Raw genomic sequence first — 23,766 nt, forward strand, 5'->3', positions numbered from 1 at the left:
TAGTGTAAACACAGAACTCCCTTAAATTCAGCAGATTTAAACAGACTGCAGGAGGGTGAGCGCATAGGCAAATGGACAGAGTGAGGTTGCCATGACGATGAGACCAAGGGCTTGATGAAGGGGTACACAGGAAGACAGCAAAGGCGAGGGCAAAAAGCGAGAGAGAAAGACACACTGAATCAAACTGATAAAAGCTTTGAGAGTGTGAATAAAACCAATTAAAAGACGTGCTGATTTACCAGGTCCCAGGAGAGATGAGAGGAGATGTGAAGCCTCAGCGCTGCTCATGAGTCGTACATGTCGAGAGACTGCAAGGTGCCATTCCTAGAGAAGGGGAGGGAGAAGCCTAGGACTAAATGCAACTATGAGAATAAAATTAAAGTTCCACAGAAGATCACATTTCTGCAAAGCCAGTGGTCCAGAGCAGGTCGAAGAGACAGATACACACAGACCAAGGGGCAAGACGGAAGGAAGGGGGCGGGGGGGGGAGGGTCTTCAAAGGAATCTTCTAGCATTATCGCCTCATGATGGAAGCACCATTCAGCTCTATATCATTCGCTGGATTGGGTGGTGGTGGAAGAAGCAAAAAAAAAAAAAAAAAAAAAAAAAATCACTGCTTGATCACCCCCACCCCAATCATTTATTATATTACAGCAATTAGTTCTGTAAAATTAAGGCTGAAAAGGAAACCCACCAAAGTCAGGCACCTGACCTATGCCTGGCTTCAGGACAAGATGCGCTTTCCTGCCTCCGGACTGAATCAGCTCGATGGCTCTTTTGTGTGTGATCCCTTGCGTAGATTCTCCATTGATCTCAACAATCTGATCACCAACCTGCAAGAGTGGAGGAAGAAAAAAGAGAAAATCACATTCTGACTGACGTGGTGGCATCCTTGGGGAAGGCAACACGCAACTTGGAGACGTCTATACAAAAAGTAAGAACACAGCATGAGCAGTGAGAGGTGAAAGCGAGTTGTTGGATGGAAATTTGAATCAATAACCCAGTAATATTACTACACCACTACGCCCATACTAATCAAAATATAGCAAGCTCATCTTAGAGGCTAATCGTTTTACCCATTATAGCTGCATAATCCAATGTCCCGCTCCCGACAGTAATGTGTACAAAAATGCTTTGCAACACAGCAAATTTGCTTCTGTGGTATTTAATATGGCAGCAGTCATCATTTCTCACAGTTGGCTTAAATTCCAATACTGTGTATTCTCTCACATAACAGCGGGTGGCACCGTCAGCGATGGCAACCTCGCCAACGGTCTGTCTGCCATTTCTTCTTTTATGTTATTTTTAGTATGTTTTAAAAGTATGTGTTAATATTCTCTGGTTTTTGTTTTATGTGTGGGGGGGGGGGGGAAAGAAGAGGGTCGGGGGAAACTTTTTTTCAATCTCTTCCTTTGCTGGAGATGCGATTGTTTTCTGGATCGTATCTCCGGTCGCTCTGCAGCCTAACATCGTGGAGCTGGAGGCCTTGTTCGGGACTGACTTTGGGCCCCACCCGCGGGGCCGTGGACTTACCATCCAAACATGCGATCCCCTGCCTGGGATCGGCGCTCCAACCGCGACCTGCGGATTTCACCACCGTGGAGCTCGCAGTCTCGGGCGGAGACTGATGTCGGGAAGCTCCAAAGTCGCAGGAGGTTCGGCCAGCCCCGACCCGGGGTCCGATCTACCGGCGCGGGGGAGTTGACTTCCCCCCCGGTGCGGGAGTTTGATCGGCAACGGAAAGCTCGAAGCCCCCGACCACGGGAGAACAAAGAAGGGGAGAGATTGAAATTTTTTTCCGCCTTCCGTCACAGTGAGGAATGTGGAGGAGTCACTGTGGTGGATGTGTATGTTAAAATGTATTTTGTGTGTCTTGCTATTTATTGATATGACTGTATGGGAAATCAAATTGCTCGTATGTTGCAAAACAAACTTGGCTAATAAAGTATGATTAGGATTTATGAAGATTGTAATCATGTATTGTCTTTTCATTGGCTGGTTAGCACGCAACAAAAGCTTGTAGTGACACCATCTCCCCTCCCTAGCAGACACATTCAGTTCCAAGCCCCCCCCCCCAGAGATAAGGATCCCAGGCCAAATGCAGGTCGCCGTAAACACCAGAGTTACCATAAACACAAGAATGGCGCGCCATCCTTCTACAACGGGCACAGAACCACTTTAAACACGTACTTGGATTCTACCATCAAGCAATGCCGCACCACCTTCAGCCAGGCGGAGGATGAAGAGCCCCATGTTGTATTCCTTGCCACCACGGACACTGAACCCAAACCCTCGCGGTCCTCTCTCCAATTCAACCGGGAAGCAATCAGTGTTCTATTTGTAAAAGGAAGACAAAGAGGAAGACAGTGAGGAGTAAGACAACCTGGGACATTTCAAACACAAGTAGCACGGCAGATTGTGATCAAGGTTAAACAATCATGCTTTGATTCATTCATTGTGGGTGATGCTAGCAAGGCTATTAGCACGAAGACCATCATATTTCCGCTACTTGATGGGACTGAACTGACTTACAAGGGCTGAGGACAGGCCACACACACTGCTGTGGAACTACATTACATAAAGGCAGAAACTTTCCTTCCCAATAGTGAAGCAGTTGAATTTAATAAAATAACACTGTGCACACTTTGTGGCTTTGAATCTACTTTGGGATGAATTGTCTAGTAAATGTTACAGTACTACATGACCCTTCTTAGTCTGATCAGAAACTGGTGCAGTTAACTTCACTACATTTAAAGGGGGATCATGTGACCCATGAGCCAGCTCCCTGGCACATTCATCCAATGAATCCTACTGCCTTGAATTTCTCTATGGTCTTTACCCAATGTTTATACAATTCCCTTTTTAAAATGATCACAGCAACTTTGGAAGGCACATTCCACTTTACAACATGTGCAGAAAAGAACTGCAGATGCTGGTTTAAATCGACGGTAGACACAAAATGCTGGAGTAACTCAGCGGGACAGGCAGCGACTCGAAACGCCACCCATTCCTTCTCTCCAGAGATGCTGCCTGTCCCGCTGAGTTACTCCAGCTTTTTGTGACTACCTTCCATTTTACAATACTGCATAAAAATTGTTTTGTTTTACTAATTATCTTAAATCTAATTCTTTGTTTCCTGACCATAAGGTGAAGGTAGATTGCTTCTTTGTATTTAATTGAAGTGGTTCAGCATATCTCTGCACACCAACTCGGCTCCAAAGGGAACATCACCAGCTTCTCAGAGCACCATACACAGCCGTGAGTTCCTTATGCTGGGTACTATTTTAGGGAATCTTCTCAGAGCCCATTTCCAAAGACATCCTAGAATATGGCCAGAATGAAGTTATACTCTAATTCGGGCCTAACCAGTGATTTAAGGTTCAGCCTAACCTCCTTATACATCTCTATTTCAATTTACCTTCACCTGAGAAAACTAGATTTTTTAAAGATGATACAGGTACAGACACAGGTGAAGATGGAAATTGCTGCATTTTTTGTGTTATATCAGAAAAGTATGGAGACAGCTTTGTCTAGTCAGCCGGTGAATGGGATGCTTGGAGAAATGAGACCTTGGGCCTTACCTGGGGTCTGCTGCCTGCAGTCCATGTCTCTCTGTCAGCAGCTGGCTGGAGGTACTGGTCAGATGCTGGCTGCCTGAAGTTAGAAGGCGGGTTGACAAAGTCTCGAGACTTCCCACTGCTCCTTTCATCTACATCCGTCTTGCTGTTGGACAGAATGAACAAAATCTGAGTCTCGGTACAAGTTCATTCTCTCCCCTCACAAACCCAGTCATGTAACTTCCATGGCATCTCACACCCAATGATCACCTCTTCATGCAACCTCCCCACCAGGCGCATTGAAGAATTCACATTTGCAAAATCAAAGCTACCGGAGAACATTGGCACCTAAGGCCGAGCAGACCCACTCCACTGCAAGAGTCTACAAACTCAGAGCAGGTCCACAAGTATACACTCTCTCCAGTCACTGAGTGACCAGGCCTCTCACCTGTTGTCCTGTGCTGTCATGTGCAGCGCTGGAGTTTGTCCCATGGGTTTGTGCTGCAAGGCTGGACTCTGTTTGGCCGAGCTGCCCCCTGATGGAGGGCCAGTCACATCTTGGAGGAAAACAAAATGAAAGTGCGTTAACAGAGTGAGGGGTGCTCGTTGTTTGTGCAGGAAGGAGCAGGAAGCTGCTGGTTTACACCAAAGACAAGACACAAAATGCTGGTAGCACCCGAGACCCGGGTTCAATCCCGACTACGGGTGCTGTCTGTATGGAGTTTGTACATTTTCCCCGTGACTGCGCGGGTTTTCTCCAAAATCTTCGGTTTCCTCCCACTCCAAAGACGTACAGGTATGTAGGTAAATTGGTTTGGTAGAAATGTAAACTGTCCCGAGTGTGTGTAGGATCATGTTAATGTGCGAGGATCACTGGTCGGTGCGGACTTGGTGGACCAAAGGGCCTGTTTCCCCGCTGTATCTCAGATTCAGATTCAACTTTATTGTCATTGTGCAGTGTACAGCACAGACAACTAAACTAAACTAAGCAGGACAGGCAGCATCTCTGGATAGAAGGGTCTCGACCCTGAAACATCACTCATCCCTTCTATCCAGAGATGCTGCTCAATGTTTGTTGCTGTTTAGCAAGAATCTAGTGGCAAGTCAATGCTCCATAGGTTTAGGCATCACCAGCCACTGCATGTGGGAGGCCAACATGAACAATCCTCACAGGAAGCATTTCTTGCCCATTACTCCAAAGAGTGCAGGTATGAGACAAAAGGCAAGGCTTCTCAATAGAACTGCATCAATTCTCCACAGCTTGCACTGCATAGATTAGTGCCACACTTTATAAAGAGTTTTTCCTGGTGCTGAGAGATCCTGAATTCCCAATGGAATGAAGATGGGCGGACTGGGATCTGGTTCATATCTAGCTCTGACCAAGAAAGCATTCACTCAGTCTCTCCTGCCACAGAAATAACAATTTAAATCTGATAAAGTTTTACAGAATTCCTGGTGGGCACAAGTCTGCAGCACAAATCTACCCGCAAGCGGACACCGATTGGCAATGTTATGTTTGCCAGAGGAAGGTTACTTGATGACCCCGCATATGCTTTGAAGCCAAGGTTTTAGGTTATGGACCTTTACACTTACCTCCCCCAGGTGACAATGTATTTCTCTGAAGATCTGAACAGTGTTGTGCAACATGTAATGCAGACACAGGCTTTCAACGATAGGTTAAACTGATACCTCACACCTAACATGTTCTTTGTCCCCTTCCATATCTCATTTATCTCTCCCCTGGCTCTCAGTCTGAAGAAGGATCTCAACCCGAAATGTCACCTATTTAGAACGGAGACGAGGAAACACTTTTTCTCACAGAGAGTAATTAGTCTGTGGAATTCTCTGCCTCAAGAGGGCGGTGGAGACGGGTTCTCCGGATGCTTTCAAGAGAGCTAGATAGGGCTCTTAAAAATAGTGGAGTCAGGGGATATGGGGAGAAGGCCGGAACGGGGTACTGATTGGGGATGATCAGCCATGATCACATTGAATGGCGGTGCTGGCTCGAAGGGCCAAATGGCCTACTCCTGCACCTATTGTCTATTGTCTATTCCTTTTCTCCAGAGATGCTGCCTGTCCCGCTGAGTTACTCCAGCATTTTATGTCCATCTCACATTGTAATACTGCTTGCATTTCAACCGTACACAAATGGACAATAATGGGCTCTGGGACATGTTCTTTAGTATTTAGATATGATAACCTGCATATTTGAAACATAATCATTTCCCAACACAAAATTTCCTTGAGCACAAATAGAAGCTCGCATGAAAATCTCAAACATGTAGATTGTATGGAAAATTAAAACAATGGGTCAGAATGCTACAATCAAACTATCAAAAGGAACACAGCTGGCAGGCACATTAATGGAGGGGTAAGCCTCGTCTACTCTCTTTCGCCACCCTCTGGGCAGTAAGGTGACAGAAACTGCAGAAGTGTCATATTTTCTATCATTCTATCAACATGATCTTGAATAGGCAAAAGTTGCAATAAGACCAGTCACCACCCAAGCTAGAGGGTACCATGCCCCCCCCCCCACCCCAAAGTCTCCGACCCCCTCGTGTTGAATGTGCCCCATTAAATTACAGAATGGCTAAAGGTTTGAGAGAGGAGCTATCCTTGGCAAGACTGCCTCTTTGTCCTATATTCATCACCCTGGGTTGTGTTGGCATCAGCAATTAATCCAGACCTCAGATTTGCAGGTTAGACTTGTCCCTCAAAGTTGCTGGAGGTGCATGAAGCATGAAGCACAGGCCAAGTGTCTTGACTCAATGAATGGGCTGGCCCAGGAGGTTGGGAGCCAGTTATCGCTGCGACCACCTACCTTCTTCGGGAGTGACAGTGAGTGTGACCGTCTGGCCTGCATCTTTGATGAGCTGGACGATGTCATGGTGGGGCATCAGCACAATGGACTGGCCATTCACTGCTGAGATCCGGTCTGTCACCTTCAACTTCCCACAGTGGTCGGCTGGGCTTCCTTCGATAATGCGACCAATTTTGTGTGGCACTGCTGTGGAGAAAGCATCGGTAAGACAGGGGAAATCCGATTAAGTTCAGGAGGGATTTAAGCTTTAATAATTAAAGAAAATAATTAAGATTAGGGTATGAAGTAGATTCGATTTTTAAAACAGAGATGATTCAATTGTGTTTGTTTATCATTACAGAAATAACTGGGATCAAAGGGAAAGCTCATCTCCTCTGGTGAGATAATCTCTAGAAGAAGGACCATAGCCTTATAATTAGAAGCCAGCTATTCAGGAAGAGCATCAAGATGCCCCATGTAGTTTAGTTTAGTTTTGTTTGGAGATACAGCGCAGAAACCGGTCCTTTGGCCCACTGAGTCTTTGCCAACCAGCGATCCTCGCACATTAACTCTACCCTACACGCACCAGGGGGCCATTTCACATTTAAACCACAAACCTGTATGTCTTTGGAGTGCAGAAGGAAACCAAAGAAAGAACCAAAGGGAAAGGCAGCAGCACTGCTGTGCTGTGGTAGTTGAAAATGTGAAGAGCTTACGTGGATGTATTAAATTAAGTTTTCAAAACTGAGGTTAATAGGTTTATCATGGATAATAAATCAAACTAGATTGACAGAGTTAAACTAGAAATCAACTTTGACCTTATTGAATGGTCTGAATGGACATTCAGAAAGGACAAATAACCTCAGTAATATTCTAACTCAATCTTCCCAGCTCATCTTAAAGTTACTTTACCTCTTCAATGTATTGCCTCCCACACAAATCCCATAAGAGAGGTAGATGGCCAAGTTAGAGAAGAGAGAATGAGGGCAGAATACATTATTTGTTGCTACTCCTTTAGCAAGACCATAAAAATACCTTAATCTATTGCACCCTGGTAAGGAAAATAGTAATTCCCACACAAATTATTTTGTAGAACTCAACTAAATTTTCCCTCAGCCACTTATGTCTAAAAAACACCACAGCCCAGCCAGCTCCATCCTGCTGGAACAACAGCTCAGAGCCTTACATCTGTGGTAGGCAAGCTACTGGAGAGGATTCTGAGGGATAGTCAGAGCTGACTAGGGATAGTCAGCATGGTTTTGTATGTGGGAGACTGTGTCTTACAAAGATGTTTGAAGTAACCAAAAAGGTCGATGAGGGCAAAGCTGTCGGCCTTGTCCACATGGACTCCAGCAAGGCATTTGAAGGAAGCAGAGAGTGATGGTGGTAACTAGACACAAAATGCTGGACTAACTCAGCAGGACAAGCAGCATCTCTGGATAGAAGAAATGGGCGACGTTTCAGGTTGAGACCCGAAGGTTGTTTTTTAGGACTGGAGACCTTTGAGTGGTGGTGTACCTCAGGAATCGGTGCTGGGCCCATTGCTGTTTGTGGTCTATATCAACAATTTGGATGAGAATGTAGACGGCAGGATTAGTCAGTTTGCAGATGATACTAATGTGGATGGGATCATCGATCGTGAAGATAGTCATCAATACATAGCAGGATCTTAAATAATTGGACAAGTGGGCTGAGGAATGGTTAATGCAGTTTAATGCAGATAAGTGCAAGGTGTTGCATTTTGGGAAGTCTAACCAAAGCAGGACCTTCACAGTAAATGGCAGTGCCATGTGGGCTGTTGCAGACCAGATCTCGGAGTGCTGGCATATTGTTCCATGAAAGCAGTGTCACAGGTAGGTAGTGTGGTCAAGGCAGCTTTTGGTACATTCACCTTCACCACTCAGGGTATTGAGTATAGAAATTGGGATGTTACGTTGCAGTTATACAAGATATTGGCGAGGCCGCATACTGTGTTCAGGTTTGGTTACCTTGCAACAGGAAAGATGGTGTTAAGCTTGAAAGACTGCAGAGAAGATTTACAAGGAAGTTGCAAAGGACTTGAGAGCCTGAGCTACAAGGGGAGTTTGGGCAGGCATAGACGTTATTCCTTGGAGCGCAGGAGGCCAAGGGGTGATCTTATAAAGGTCCATAAAATCATGAGGGGAATAAATAGGATGAATGCATTGAGTTTTTTTAACCCAGGGTAGGGGAATCAAGAACAAAAGGACAATGGTTAAGACGAGAGGGGGAAGATTGAATAGGAACCCGAGGGCTAACATTTTCACACAGTGGGTGGTGGGTATATTGAGTGAGCGTACAGAGAAGGTAGTTGAGGCAGAGACTATAACAACATTTAAAGGCATTTGGACAGGTACAGATTCAGATTCAATTTTAATTGTCATTGTCAGTGTACAGTACAGAGACAACGAAATGCATTCGTTGTCTCTGTACATGGATAGGAAAGGTTCAGAGGGATATGGGTCTAATGTAGGCATGTGGGACTAGTGTAGATTAAGGGGCATCGTGGTCAGCATGGGCAAGTGGGCTGAAGTGCCTGCTTCCATGCTCTATGTGCCAACTAAAGTCTCTACTCAATCTTTGGCACTGATGCCAGATGTAGATCTGTGGTGTGATGATTAGAGATACCTGATCATCTAGGCAGTAGGTTGACATGGTGCCCATGGAACCCTTACCCTAGCAAGAGTCTGGAATCCATGGAAGTGACGACATTCATACTGATTTGATCTGCTGATTCATCGTGACGGTGTGGTAGAGTCAGAGAGTCATAAAGCACAGCAATAGGCCCTTGGGGCCAGCTCATCCGTGCCGACCTAAGCTGGTCTCATTTGTCCATGCATGGCCCATATCCCTCTAAACCTTTCCTATCCTTGTTAATGAATCTATCCAAATCAAACTTCTTTTATATGCTATTATTGGACCTGCCTCAAAGACTTCCCCAGTCAGGTTTATCCATATACCCACTATCTTCTGAAAATGTTACTCCTTCAGGTTCCTATTAAATCGTTCCCCCCTCACCTTAAACAAATGCTCTCTAGTTTTTGAATTCCCTTCCCTGGGGAAAACGACTCTACCTATCCCACACATGATTTTATACACCTCCAAGATCACCCTTCAGCCTCTTGCGATCTAAGGATTAAAGTACAAGCCTTCCCAACCTCTCCCTATAGTCAGACCTCGAGTCCCGGCAATCACCTGATCAATCTCTGCATCTTTTACAGCTTAATGGCATCTTTCCTGCAGCAAAACTGAACACATTACATTGAGTGCTGCCTCACCAATGTCATGTACAACTGCAGCATCACATCCCAACTCCAATACTCAAATCCCTGACTGATGAAAGCTTTGCCACCAACCTATCGACCTGCGATGTCACTTTCAGGGAGCAATGTGCTGGTATTCCTAAATACCTGTGCTTTACAACACTGTGACGGTCCTGCTGTAGTTCAACTTCCCAAAATGCAGCGCCACACTTCTGTGAATTAAATTTGTCACTCCTCAGACCACTTCGGCAGCTGATCATGGCCCCGCTGTAATAACATTGTCATTATCCACAACTCCACCTATTCGAGAGTCATCTGCAAACTTATCAATCATGCCGTGAGCATTCTCATCCCAATCATTGATATAGAAGACATGCAACAATGGGCTAGTCACAGGCCACCAGTCCAAATAAAGTGCTTCACCACCGAACCTTGGTTCCCACCATGAAGCCAATTCTGTACCATTGAGCTCCTCTTAGATACCATGCGTTCTGATGCACGAGTCCTTCCCCACAACCACACTTTCTGAAGTCCACAACGTTTATACTCACCAACAGCTGGGGATCTGTTCTTTGAAGTGATAATGACAAAGCCGAACCCCTCCGTCTCTTTACGTTGCAGGACAATATCGTATGACTGTGCGGACTCGGCTGAGTTGGGGCCCTGAGGGAGTGCGTGGACATGGTCTGTGTGATTCATCCTTGGAGAGCCATTCTCTGCTGGGTCCGAACCTGCATCTCGACTATCATCATGTTGGTCTTCTGTTTAGAGAAAGTAATTTAGAGGGTACATCAGTCACGTGAAGGGTGTGAAGCTAAACAGTACATGTTTTATTGTTTTAATTCTCAGGACAGTGCAAAGTGGCGCAGCAGTACAGTTGTTGTCTTACAGCACCAGAGTCCCAGCCTCGATCCGGACTACAGCTGCTGCCTATGTGGTTTGTACGTTCCCCCCGTGACCTGCGTGGGTTTTCTCCGGGATCTCCGGTTTCCTCCCACACTTCAAAGACATTCAAATTTATAGGTTAATTAGCTTGGTATAATAATAAATGTGTCCTAGTGTGTGTAGGATAGCGTTAGTATGCGGGGATCGCTGATCAGTCCGGACTCAGTGGGCCAAAGGGCCTGTTTCCGGGCTGTATCTCTAAACTAAAAATACACTAAACCTGGGTTTGATCATAAATCAGATGCTGTCTGTACGGAGTTTTTACATTCTCCCTGTAACCCCATGGAGTTTTCTCCGCGTGTTCCGTTATCCTCCCACACTCCAAGAGGCACAGGTTAATTGGCTTTGGCAACAGATGGAAAATTGTCCCTAGTGTGTAGGATAGTGCTACACTGTATGGGGTTATCGCTGGTCGGTGCAGACTCAGTGGGCCGAAGGGCCTGTTTTCATGCTGTATCTCTAAAGACAGGGTCATTCCATGTCTGCGTTCACAGAACCAGAACATGGGCAATTTGGCACATGATAGGCTTGAATTGTCCAATTAATCCGCTTCTGTTCCCCAATCTGTATTTTCTCTACAGCTGTAACACTATATTCTGCACCGTTTATTTCCCTTTTGCATTACATGATGTACTCATGCATGGTATTATTTGCCTGGATGGCATGATGCAATATGTGTTATTGAGAGAGGCAAGAGAAGACATTGCGGGAGCCATGATGAAAATCTTTGAGTCTTCTCTAGCCAGGCGAGGCCCCGGAGATCTGGGGAGTAGCTAATCTTGTTCCTTCATTTAAGGAGGGAAGTCGAGAAACTATTGGAGATGATTCTTCGGGATAGGATTTACACCCATTTGTTCAAGATTAGGTTAATTAAGGACAGTCAGCATAGTTTTATACATGGCTGGTTGTGTCTTACTAATTTGTTTTACTAGTTTTTTTGAGGTGGTGATGAAAGTGATGGTTGAGCAATGGATGTATGACAGCATTGATGTCACAGTCATACAGCGTGGCAACAGGCCCTTCGGCCCAACTTGCCCGCGCCAACCAACATGTCCCAGCTACAGGAGTCCCACCTGCCTGCGTTCGGCGCATATTCCTTTAAACCTATCCTATTCATGTACCTGTCTAAAAGTTTCTTAAACATTGCGATAGTACCTCCCTCATTTACCTGCACTTCGTTCCATACACCCACCACCTTTTGTGTGAAAAGGTTAGAGGGACCTTGAGGTCCTCATCCATAACTTCATAAAAGTGGCAACACAAGTAGATAGAGTGGTAAAGGAGGCAAATGGTATGCTTGCTTTCTTTCGGAGTTCGGTGCATTGGTTATAAGAGTCAGGAAGTCAATGTGCAGCTTTATAGGACTTTGGTTAGGTCGCTTTTGGAATATTTTGTGCAGTGCTGCTTGCTTCATTACAGGAAGGATGTGGAGACTTTGGAAAGGGTGCAGAAGTGGTTTACCAGATTAGTGGAGTACCAGCTACAGGGACAAACCTGGATTGTTTTCTCCATTATGAGAGGCACAGATTATGAGAGGCATAGCAGTCAGAATCTTTTACCCCCTCCGAATAGGAAAATCAAATACATGAGGGCATAGCTTTAAGTTGAGATGAGCAAAGTTTAAAGGAGATGTGCTGGGCAAGTTATTGTTTATGTACAGAGGGTGGTGAGTGCCTGGATGGTGGTTGAGGCAGCTGTGCTGGAGGCATTGAAGAATTTTGGATAGGCAAATGGATATGCAGGGAATGAAGGGATACGAGTTATGTGCAGATGGATGTGATGTTCTTGGCATCATGTTCGGCACGGACATTGTGGGCCGAAGGGCCTGTTCTTGTGCTGCACTGTTCTACGTTCTACTAAAGCAGAGTTTCACACTACATTGCGGAGCACATAACAAATCTAAACTAATGCCAAACATTGGCCTTCCCCAGCTTGCCTTGAAATAGTGACCAATGAAAGTGCACCCACAATTTCACAAGGGAGAGAATTGCAGAATTTTAACTCCACAATAATGAAAGAATTGCCCAAGTGGGGATGGTGTGAAGATGGTGGCACACTTGTGCATCTGTCCACTCTGTACTTAGAAGCTTCCAAAATGCTGACAAAATCATGAAAAGTTGCTGCAGTGCCTTTTATAAATGCTGCACAGTTCATCGATTGAGGTAAGTGATGGCAACTTATTGTTATGCATGACAATAATAATCCCATATCAATCATATTAATATTGAATTTCAAGTGCTGTAGGACCTAACCCATCCAAACAAGTTAAGCCTTGGAATGTTTTCATGAGTTAGAGGGTAGTTAGGACTCAAATCTTTGTGCCACTGGGAATGTTATACATTGTCAACAGCGGAAATGCTCCCCAGATGGTTATAGTTTTTAAATAGAAACTAAGCGGGTGAGGCAGCATCTATGGAGCGAAGGAATAGGCTATGTCTCGGACTTGAAACGTCACCTATTCCTTCGCTCCATCAACGCTGCCTCACCCACTGAGGTTCTCCAGCATTTATGTCCACCTTCGATTTTTCCAGCATCTGTAGTTATTTCTTAAATAGTTTTTAAATATGCTGCTGGAGATGATTAAGATGATTAATTTAGAACAGGGTGGGCATTTGAAAAAACCTGCACTCCCTCTGGCAAGGAGCGGTTTGCTTTTGTAACGTCACACTTGCCCCGTCCAGTCACTCACCAGTAGACAGGAGGTTTCTCCTGACTGTCAGCAGCACCTGGTTATTTCGTGTTGCATTTTGCATCAGTTCTAACACAAAGCGATGAGATCTCCCTTTAACTAAGACTCCGTCAACACACAGCAGCTCATCGGCCACACGAAGACGCCCGTCTCGCTCAGCTGCCCCCAGTGGGATTATGGCACCAATTAGAACCTGATCAGGAGATGGGGTAGAAAGAGCAAAAGAGTTAAGCCCCAGATTTACATGGCATTTGATATTACATCCACTTTGGAAAAGGTTCACCATCGAGCTGGCTCTGGTGTGGACAGATTGCTCTGATGAATTCTCTAACTCAGCTATAGAGAAAACCTATTACCGAGGTTTCCGTCAACTCAGTACCTGGCTCTTTGCCTTTCATTGTTACTTCGCATTAGTATCACAGATTGGCATTTTCACAGAGTCTTACAGTCAACTGATTATGAGGAAGAGTCACGAAACCAGTCGGATTGTGATAGGAAGGGATAAAACTGTGAGAAACACTTACAGGTGTGTCTGCTCCATCACCACCAAGCACGCGGAATCCAAATCCACTCTCCAGTTTACGCAGGAAGATATCAATGTCTTTTGTGTTTGGAGCTAAACAAAGAGGAAACACAGTATGGAGTGGAAATGGCCAAAGGGCTGCAGGTGCTATAGAAACTGGCAAAGAGGTCATGGAATCTGTCGGAACTGATGCATTCAGCATTATAACATCTCTTCCAGGGTTTAGACTTTAGACATACAGCGTGGAAACAGGCCCTTCGGCCTACCGAGTCTGCACCAACTACGAGCAACCCATACACAAACACCATCCTGCACACTATGGAAAATTTGAAATTTTACCGATCCAATTAACCTACAAACTTGCATGCCTTTGAAGTGTGGGAAGAAACCAGAGCACCCAGAGAAATCTCACATGGTCACAGGGAAAATGTACAGACAGCACCGGTAGTCAGGATCAAACTCGGGCCTCTGGTGCTGTAAAGCAGCAACTCTACTGCTGCACCACCTAGAGTATGCAATCACACCAGCCTGACTTCTTTAATGCAGCATGTCAGAATCTCTCTTCTTTGCTTTGAATCCGTTTGCTAAGATACCAGATAGAAAGGGAGTCATTTCTATGCCTACAGCTTGGATTTGGAATGCACTGTGATGCTGGTGTATGCATTAGTGTTGGCAGAGGCTAAAATTGCAATCTCCAGTTGGCAGCAACCCATATCCATCCTGAAGATAAAATGTATTCAATTCAATTCAATAGTTTAGAACTACAACTCTTCCTGGCATGGCACAGAAATCAACTTGATTATCTTAGGCACTGAGGAAGACAGAACTGGGGTGTTAATGGGAAAACACCTCATTCTAAAATTAAATCACAAATCTGGTGCAATCAATTAACAACTATGGAAGGAAGGAACTGCAGTTGCTGGTTTAAACTGAAGCTAAGGCACAAAAAGCAGGAGCAACTCAGTGGGACAGGCAGCATCTCTGGAGAGAAGGAATAGGTGACATTTCGGGTCGAGACTCTTCATTAGACAACTATGTTATACAAGTTATATAAAGATGCTGCCTGGACAAGATGGACTGAGTTATAGGGAGAGGTTGGGCCTGTTGAAACTTTATTTCTTGGCATGTAGGGACTGAGAGGTGATTTTGTAGAGGGGCATAAAATCATGAGGAGCACAGATTGGGTGCAAGCAACAATCTTTTTCCCAGGTACACAAAAGTGCTGGAGAAACTCAGCGGGTGCAGCAGCATCTATGGAACGAAGGAAATAGGCAACGTTCCGGGCCGAAACCCTTCTTCTCCATAGATGCTGCTGCACCCGCTGAGTTTCTCCAGCATTTTTGTGTACCTTCGATTTTCCAGCATCTGCAGTTCCTTCTTGAAATCTTTTTCCCAGGATTGGGGAAATCAAAAACTGGGCGGCATAGGTTTAAGGTGAGGGGAATGATTTGATAGGAACCCGAGGAGCAAATGTTTCACACGTGAGGTGGTAGGTATATGGAATGAACTGCCAGGGGAAGTATTGAAGCAGGTACAATAGCAACATTTTGAAGACTTTAGGACAGTGCATGTATAGGAATACTGGAGCACCTAAGCTTTAGATATGATAATCAAGTATTTCTGCAAGTGGATTAACGACTATCGCTTTCCCTACATAGTTAAAGCAACACAGTGGCACAGCTGGTAGAGATGCTGCCTCACAACGCCAGAGACCCAAGTTCGATCCTGACCTCGGATGCTGTCTGTATGGAGTTTGCACGTTCGCCCTGTGACCGTGTAGGTTTCCTTCGGGTGCTCCGGTTTCCTCCCACACCCCAATGACGTGTGGGCTTGTAGGCTAATTGGCCTCTGTAAATTGCCCCTAGTTTGTAGGGAATGGCTGAGAAAATGGGATAATATAAAATGAGTGTAAATGAGTGACGGATGGTCAGTGTGGCCTGTGTGGGCCGAAGGGCCAGTTTCTATGCTGTATCTCCAAACTAAACTAAACAATCTCAGCAACATCCTGCCGCTAAATCGATGTTTATAATATATACATTTTCCTCCGAGTACTCCGGTTTCCTCCCACATCCGAAAGACATGCAAGTTTATAGATTAATTGGCTTCTGTAAATTGTCCTTAAGAGCGTGGAACTAGTGTAGGGGTGATTGTGGATCGGCGTAGACTCAGTGGGCAGAAGGGCCTGTTTCCATGCTGTATACTAAACTAATCAAAATGTTCAGCCTTCAAATGCTGTGTTCAGGTTTTTGATTTGATCACTTCTTCACACAAGATGAAGATGGGTAGCACGGTGGCGCAGCGGTAATGCTACTGCACCACAGTTCCAGAGTCCCGGGTTCAATCCTGACTACGGGTGCTGTCTGTGTGGAGTTTGCACGTTCTCCCGTGATCTGTGTGGGTTTTCTCCAAGATCTTCAGTTTCCTCCCACACTCCAAAGATGTACATGTTTATAGGTTAATTGGCTTGGTATAAATGTAAAAATGTCTCTGGTGTGTGTGGGATAGTGTTAATGTGCGGGGATCGCTGGTCGGCACGGACTCGGAAGACCGAGGGGCCTGTTTCTGCGCTGTATCTCTAAACTAAACTAAAGATGATCTATACTATACACAAGAACACCACTTCATTAGAGACTGGTCACCCGATCTGAGCTCTTCTTTTCAGATTCAGTTCAGCTCAGGTCACATGTGTATTAGGATTATATTTCTCAGTTTGGATCTTGTCAGCCTGGCTCTATAATCTAGCCAGGGTCAGGTTGATTACCTCGTATCTTCTCAGTTTAGTTGGATCAAATTTGGATCATGAATTTAACTTTAGTACACATTAATCATACACCCAATCCTTCCTCCAAATATTATGAATGAATTGGATCATCTCATTCCCTGACTACAGGCAACAATCACAGACCCAGAACCAAGTGACACAGCTGCAACATAGTGAATGAATTGTAGCTAAACCAATCCTAAATTAACCCATGGACGATGATGGTACTTTGCTGTAACGTACCTAGCTACTGGCAGTGCCATCCTTTGTTTTTGAATACAAAGCACACAAAAAAGCTGCCACAAAGTCGCTGAAAAAGTTACAAGTATTCACAGGTCACAGGAGTAGAATTAGGCCATTCGGCCCATCGCGTCCACTCCGCCATTCAATCATGGCTGATCTCTGCCTCCTAATCCCATTTTTCCTGCCTTCTCCCCATAACCCTTGACACCTCCGTTCTAATCAAGAATTTGTCTATCTCTGATTTAAAAATATCCACTGACTTGGCCTCCACAGCCCTCTGTGACAATGAGTTCCACAGATTAACTGTCCTCTGACTAAACCTCCTGCTTTCATCTCCGCAACATCGCCAAACTCAGACCCTCTCTCACACCGCCCGCTGCTGAAAGACTCATCCATGCCTTCATCTCCTCCCGACTGGACTATTGCAACTCACATCTCCTTGGCATCAGCTCCACCTACATCAACCGACTCCAACTGGTCCAGAACGCAGCCGCCCGACTCATCACCCACACCAAATCCTGGCATCACATCACTCCAGTCCTCAAACAACTTCACTGGCTTCCCATCTCCCACCGGATCACCTACAAAATCCTGATCCTCACCTACAAAGCCCTCCACCATCTGGACCTCCCATATCTCACTGACCTCCTCTCCCCCTACCAACCCTCTCGGTTCCTCAGATCCACATCAGCCGGTCTCCTCTCCATCCACAAGTCCAACCTCTGCAGTTTTGGGGACAGAGCCTTCTCCAGGGCAGCTCCCAGGCTCTGGAACTCCCTCCCCCAACTGATCCGCAATTCTGTGTCCCTCACCATCTTCCAGTCCCGCCTCAAGACCCATCTCTTCACCTCTGCCTATCCTTAGCCCCACGTGCCGTCCCTTTTCATCTGTGCATTAATTGCCTCATACTGTGTTTTGTATTGAATTCTGTCTTTACTTTGTGTACTAGTCATGTCTCTACTATTTATTTAATTCCCCTTATATGTTTTTCCTCTACCTGCTAAATTTTTGTAAGGTGTCCTTGAGACTCTTGAAAGGCGCCCATAAATAAAATTTATTATTATTATTATTAAAGAAGTTCCTCCTCACCTTTCCAAAAGAGCGCACTTTAATTCTGAGGCCATGACCTCTGGTCTTCAACTCTCCCACCAGTGGAAGCATCCTTTCCACGTCCACTCTATCTATGACTTTCATTATTCTAAGTTGCAATGAGGTTCCCATCTCAACCCTAAACTCCAGCAAGTAGAGGCCCAATGGTGTCAAACACTCATTATTTGTTGTAGTCCATTAATTCCTGGGATCATTCTGGCAATGATTCTCCTCTGGACCCTCTCCAGAGCCAGCACATCCTTCCACAGATATGGGGCCCATATCCGTCCCTTCCATCCCTTTAGTTCTCGGCAGCCCTCCCTCTTTGTTCACGATGGTCCCTCCACGGACCCCGAGGTTCCGTCCCGACCCACCTCGTTTCGACCCCCTCGCTCCGCGCCAGCTTCTCCTTGGGCCGCAACGGGAGAATCCCAGCCCCGCTGCTCGTTAAAACGTCATTAAAAGTTAAAAAACAAAATGACTTACGTTTGTTGTCAAATATAATCTTGGATTGTATGTACACCTCAGTTGGGTCACGCTTGGGGGAGGAGGACCGCACAGCATTGGGGGGGAAGGGCATGGGCTGGGGGATGGGAACCCCCGGGGATGCATTCTGGGACGTTGCTTGGTTTTCTTCATGCTCTAATGTCTAGGAAAAGAAAAGCAACGTGAGATTCTTTGTAGAAGGCTGCAAACAAAAACAGTTACATTGAAAGTAACACAAGGCACTCATTCCAAGTCAGCATTGCCAGGTCTCCACAATACAATGCCTCTCCTCCAAGATCCCTCACTACTGTAATCATTTACACCTGGATATCAACCATGCCCGGAACACTGATTTTAAATTACATTTCTTTTCACATTTTAGATTTTTATCAGCCCTGCCCTAGTCACAGAACTTGCCATTTCTTCCATGTACCCAAATCCCTCCCACCACTTTATAAAAGTTTAGTTTAGTTTAGAGATACAGCACAGAAACAGGGCCTTCGACCAGCGATCCCGGCACACTAACACTATCCTCCACCCACGAGGGAGATTTTTTACATTTACCAAGCCAATTAACCTACAAACCTGCACGTCTTTGTAATGTGGGAGGAAACCGAAGATCCCGGAGAAAACCCACGCAGGTCACGGGGAGAACGTACAAACTCCTTACAGGCAGCACCCGTGATCGGGATCAAACCCGGGTCTCCGGCGCTGCATTCGCTGTAAGGCAGCAACTCTACCGCTGCACCACCGTGACCCGCACTTGTCATTTTAAAATGGTTAAGGGATTAAAATCTTTCCGATTTGGTCAAAGGTCATCACGCCAAAGTGCTAATGAGATCACTCCTGCCACACGTGCCATTTGAACTGAAGATAAGACACAAAATGCTGGACCAACTCAGCGGGTCAGGCAGCATCTCTTGAGAAAAGGAATGGGCAATGTTTCAGGTCGAGACCCTTCTTCAGACCCGCTTGAACTGCTGTGCTTTTGTGTACTTTTATTTTATTTGGGATTAGAATCACAGGGATTCATTTGGGATTCATTACTCCTATAGCAGTCGATTGCATCCTCCAGAAATGTGGCCGGAAATTTTAATTGATTTAGGGATAAATGCAGGAGATACAGAAGGTGCAGATGAGCTGCAATTAGCTTGTAAGGGTCTGCTCATCTCCAGCTCCTGATCACTGCTCTGGGGGAGACAAAAGGAATGTGAAGACCCCCCAAGTCCCGCTCCCACCATCGAGAAAGTTGTGAAACCATATAACCATATAACAATTACAGCACGGAAACAGGCCATCTCGACCCTTCTAGTCCGTGCCAAACACATAATCTCCCCTAGTCCCATATACCTGCACTCAGACCATAACCCTCCATTCCCTTCCCGTCCATATAACTATCCAATTTATTTTTAAATGATAAAACTTACAGTGTTTGGAATTTTAGTTGGTGACGGAGGTCCTGTAAAAAAGAAAAACATATTAATAAATGGGAAGGGGAGAGATAGTAATAATTAGTATGGGTGTCAGAGGTTATGGGGAGAAGACAGGAGAATGGGGTTAAGTGGGGGAGATAGATCAGCCATGATTGAATGTCAGAGTAGACTTGATGGGCTGAATGGCCTAATTCTACTCCTATCACTTATGACCTTAAGAGAGAGATAGATAGCAAAGCAAGGCAGAGAAAGGGTGGAAAAACGCACGGCTGTGGAAAGGAAGGAAGGAAGTACCAAGAGAAAAAGCGAAGCTGGCCAATGGGGCCAATGCAGCAGGAGAACGAGAAACCAAGGTTGGGGGAATGGAGTGAAAAAAAAACAAGAGGGTGGGGAGGTGGGAAGAGTACTAGCCAAAACAGGATACATTTACCTTGGTGGGAGGGACAGGATGTGGGCCAGAGAAAAAGTGCTGGAGTGGGAGGAGACAGAAGCAGAAGTGAAAACAGGGAACGCAATGGTTAATCTGCAAGATCATGTTCATATCATCAATCAGCATCACAATGTGCTATACATAGTATATCGTAAATCAACAAATGCACCAGGGCGTTTTCCTAAGTGGGATTTATATAGTAGTTCGCAGCTGGAAAGCTGTAATGTATTGACACATCAACACGATCTGTGCTTTAGTTCAGTACTCCACCTCCCCAAGACTGCCAGCATTATTTCACCAGGTTCGTGCCTTTCAACCTCACCTAGAAAGAACAATGTAGAAAGGCAAAGCCAGGCAGGGGAGGGGGGCACGTAGGGAGAGAGAGAAAGGTGAGAAAACAATTACAGCAGAAGCAGCCTCAGAATCTGTATTTACTTCAACTAGACTATACAAGAGTTGATGTTCTTCAGATCCCCTCACAGACTATTATTTTCAAAAAATAAAATGTAACATCTTTGTATTGCTGAAAAGCCAGCATTTATTTCCAACCTCCCAATAGATCTAAAGATGAAGCGTTTGGTGGTAGAGGTTGCAGGCTCGGCATGCATTTTGGCTGCAGCTTGGGTAAGTTAATCGAGCTACAGATCCACCTGCCCACATGGGATGAGGGCTTCAGGCACATGGGAACACTCCAAGTCATCCTCCATCTTGATTCAGAAACTTAACGCCATTATCTTATCACTGGAGCCAAATCCTGGAATGCTGTGCTGTAGCACTGTGGGGTTAACATCGTCGGAAATACTGGTGGAAGTGACTGTGCCACAGTCCATCTGGAAACAAAGTCCCACCTTCACATTGACGACAGCTCCCACAACTGTTGTGCCAATGGAGTGGTCACAAGTCAGATCTGGCAGCTCACAACTGATAACATCATAGAGAGATTATCTACCAGGCCACAAGATTATATATTATGGCAGTGTATTTTGCTGCTGCTGATAGTCCATATGCCTCGGATGCCCAGTTGAGAGCTGCCAAATTAATGTCAATTTAATGAATAGAGACGTGTTAAAGGTCACAAACTTGAAAGACTAATTGTTTTTCGCTGTACAGACAGTGCCTAACCAACGAAGCATTTCATTCTATGTGTTTTAATATGCACAAGCACCAACAGGTACCAACCTGGAAAAGCTGTCACACAGAATTACATTCTGCAAAACACAAAACAGCATGTAACAAATAGAACTAAACAATTCTGCAACTGACAGATCAACATTTAGTTGTGAAGAATGTTGGATAATTAAGTAGCTGACAGAAGGAGACAGCTCCAAGGACACCCTCATCCTTACTGACATCAGGGCCCAGTATGGGAGTATTAAAGGCCAAAGCAGTTGCAACCATCCCTGGCCAAAAGTTAGTGACCCAAGCTGCCGTCTCCCCGAGATTCGCCACCACCACAGATGCCAATGTAATTCATTTCATGGGATAGAGCAAAATGTCTGACAGCATTACACACAACAAAGACTATGAACCAGATGACACCTGGGCTGTGGTACTGACGTACCTGCTGCATCTCAAGCCAAGTAGTTACAGTCGCGTCACAAAACTAGTATCTAGATGACCATGTGAGAAATCACCTGCACACTCCTTGAACACAAAAAGCAGGACAAATTCAATTCACAGCTCAGTCTATTCTTCAGACTGATAGATGTCGTTAACAGTGGCATAGCCTGGCACCTGCACTCCACCAACCTGTTCACCAAAGCCCAGTTTCACAGGAGTTCACAGCCTACTTTGGTTCACACCATAGATGGTGTTTTTCAGAGGCAAGCTCACACTGACTACCCTTCATGTTAAGGCACCAAGGTGTCTTGGCAAGACCCAAGTCCATGGGCATCAAGAGATAAAGACTCCAATGGATGGAGTCAGATCTTGTACGTGAGAGTTGGAGGTCATTCACCTGACCCTTGGACATCAGTGCAGCAGTCCTCGTGTTTGCATCTTGGTCTCTCTCACCACAGCTGCTCCATCAAAGACCTAACTCGCAAATCAAGATGAAAAGGAAGCCGAGAAATGATTGAGTCTTTGCTAAATAATTGGCAAGAGACAGTTAATGCAAAAGACTGCCAGAAAATGACCAACAAGAGAAGCTGTAACCAAGTACTTCTGCAAACACTACTTTTGATATTCAATGACAGGAACAACCTCAAAAGGCTAGGGGGGGGGGGGGGGGGGGGGGGGGGGGGGGGGGGGTGAGAGGGTCATCTAGTTTGTGGTGGTTGCTGGTAACCCAATTGAACCACCAACACTGTACTTTTGCTACCAACCCAAGTTAGAGGCTAGATATTACACAGCAAGTAACTTACCACTTGAGGCCTGTGGTCCTTTGTAAAGCATGTGTCAGCAGTGTGATGAGCCCCTGTCCCACTTAGTAGATCTAAACTGCAACCTCTGATGACCTTGCCCATCACCCAACAAAAAAAATCAAGGTCGAGGTGACCTGCAACCTCCTCCCACCTCCCACGCATATGTTGAAAACCTTCCCTGACTATGAAGAAAATCGGCTTCGACTAGACCTGCGACTAAAAAATGATCGATTTTTAAAACGGCAACCTATTTTTAGTCGAGGCTGGTTTTAATCATGATGAAAAAATAACAGCAACCTAGATGAAGCCTCGACCACGGGGAAACCACTTTCAACCATTAGGGAGAGTGACCAAAACCTCCGGTGATCTCATGGAAACCTTGGATGGTGGGCAAGGTCACCAGAGGTTGCTGTTTAGGTCTCCTGAGTGGGACATTGGCTTTAGTTTGTGTAGCTGCAACAGGACTTCAAGGGTTCAGCCACCAATTGATTACCCCACTCATCCCAACTATTCATTCCCTCCCTTCACCACCAGTGCAGTAAGTACCATCAGCAAAATGCATTGCAGGTATTCAGAGGCTACTGTGGTGGCATTCTGCAAACTGGTGACTTTTACTGTCCAGAGATAGAACAGAGGAAGCAAGGAAATATAAGCACGCGCAACTTTCCTTCCAAGACATACATCAAACCTATCACTGTTTCATCATCACAAGAGCCCAACTACAGGAATTCTAGAATGGAAAGTGTGGAGGACCTTCAGCAGAAGACTGCAGCATTTGAAGAAGTGTGCTCTCCACAAGGGCAATTAGGGATGGTTCACAAATGCTAGCCTTGCCAAAAATACCCAAATCCCACAAAAAGAAATAAATTCCACAATCTAAGCACTTTGGCTAAAGTTGCTCCTAAACTTTATCAATTAATTCATTAATTAATTAAGATTATTGGGACACAGTTACCAGCCTTGGAGGGCATCTACTACACACGGTGCCTCAGGAAGGCCGTTAGCATCCACAAAGACTCCTCACACCCTTGTAATAGTCTGTTCGAACTCCTACCTTCCGGCAGACGTTACAAGGCCTTTTACGCCCGGACCTCCACTCAGGAACAGCTTCATCCCCAGAGCTATCGCTGCTCTGAACCGGCCCTGCTGAGTGCCCCCCCACCACC

The 23,766-nt window shown here is 45.5% G+C and overlaps 1 protein-coding gene across 8 annotated transcripts in view; it reads right to left on the reverse strand.

Annotated features, from left to right (window-relative positions):
• Positions 1 to 23,766, reverse strand: part of magi3a (membrane associated guanylate kinase, WW and PDZ domain containing 3a) — a 125,331-nt gene that overhangs the window by 4,178 nt on the left and 97,387 nt on the right. For 2 of the 8 annotated variants that reach the window (XM_055654403.1, XM_055654397.1), the window contains exons 12-22: positions 20,238 to 20,276; positions 19,802 to 19,833; positions 18,375 to 18,537; positions 13,797 to 13,888; positions 13,273 to 13,465; positions 10,190 to 10,399; positions 6,379 to 6,561; positions 4,006 to 4,114; positions 3,582 to 3,723; positions 2,191 to 2,334; positions 695 to 833 (exon numbers count right to left, since the gene is read on the reverse strand). In XM_055654403.1, the coding sequence (XP_055510378.1) occupies positions 695 to 833; positions 2,191 to 2,334; positions 3,582 to 3,723; positions 4,006 to 4,114; positions 6,379 to 6,561; positions 10,190 to 10,399; positions 13,273 to 13,465; positions 13,797 to 13,888; positions 18,375 to 18,537; positions 19,802 to 19,833; positions 20,238 to 20,276 (1,446 nt within the window). Of the gene's footprint in view, positions 1 to 239; positions 559 to 694; positions 834 to 2,190; positions 2,335 to 3,581; positions 3,724 to 4,005; positions 4,115 to 6,378; positions 6,565 to 10,189; positions 10,400 to 13,272; positions 13,466 to 13,796; positions 13,889 to 18,374; positions 18,538 to 19,801; positions 19,834 to 20,237; positions 20,277 to 23,766 lie in introns of those variants that run through there. The other 6 variants (XM_055654399.1, XM_055654396.1, XM_055654402.1 and 3 more) reach the window with 4 other exon arrangements.

Source organism: Leucoraja erinacea, chromosome 24 (assembly GCF_028641065.1).
Source record: "Leucoraja erinacea ecotype New England chromosome 24, Leri_hhj_1, whole genome shotgun sequence".
Classification (NCBI taxonomy): Eukaryota; Metazoa; Chordata; class Chondrichthyes; order Rajiformes; family Rajidae; genus Leucoraja; species Leucoraja erinaceus.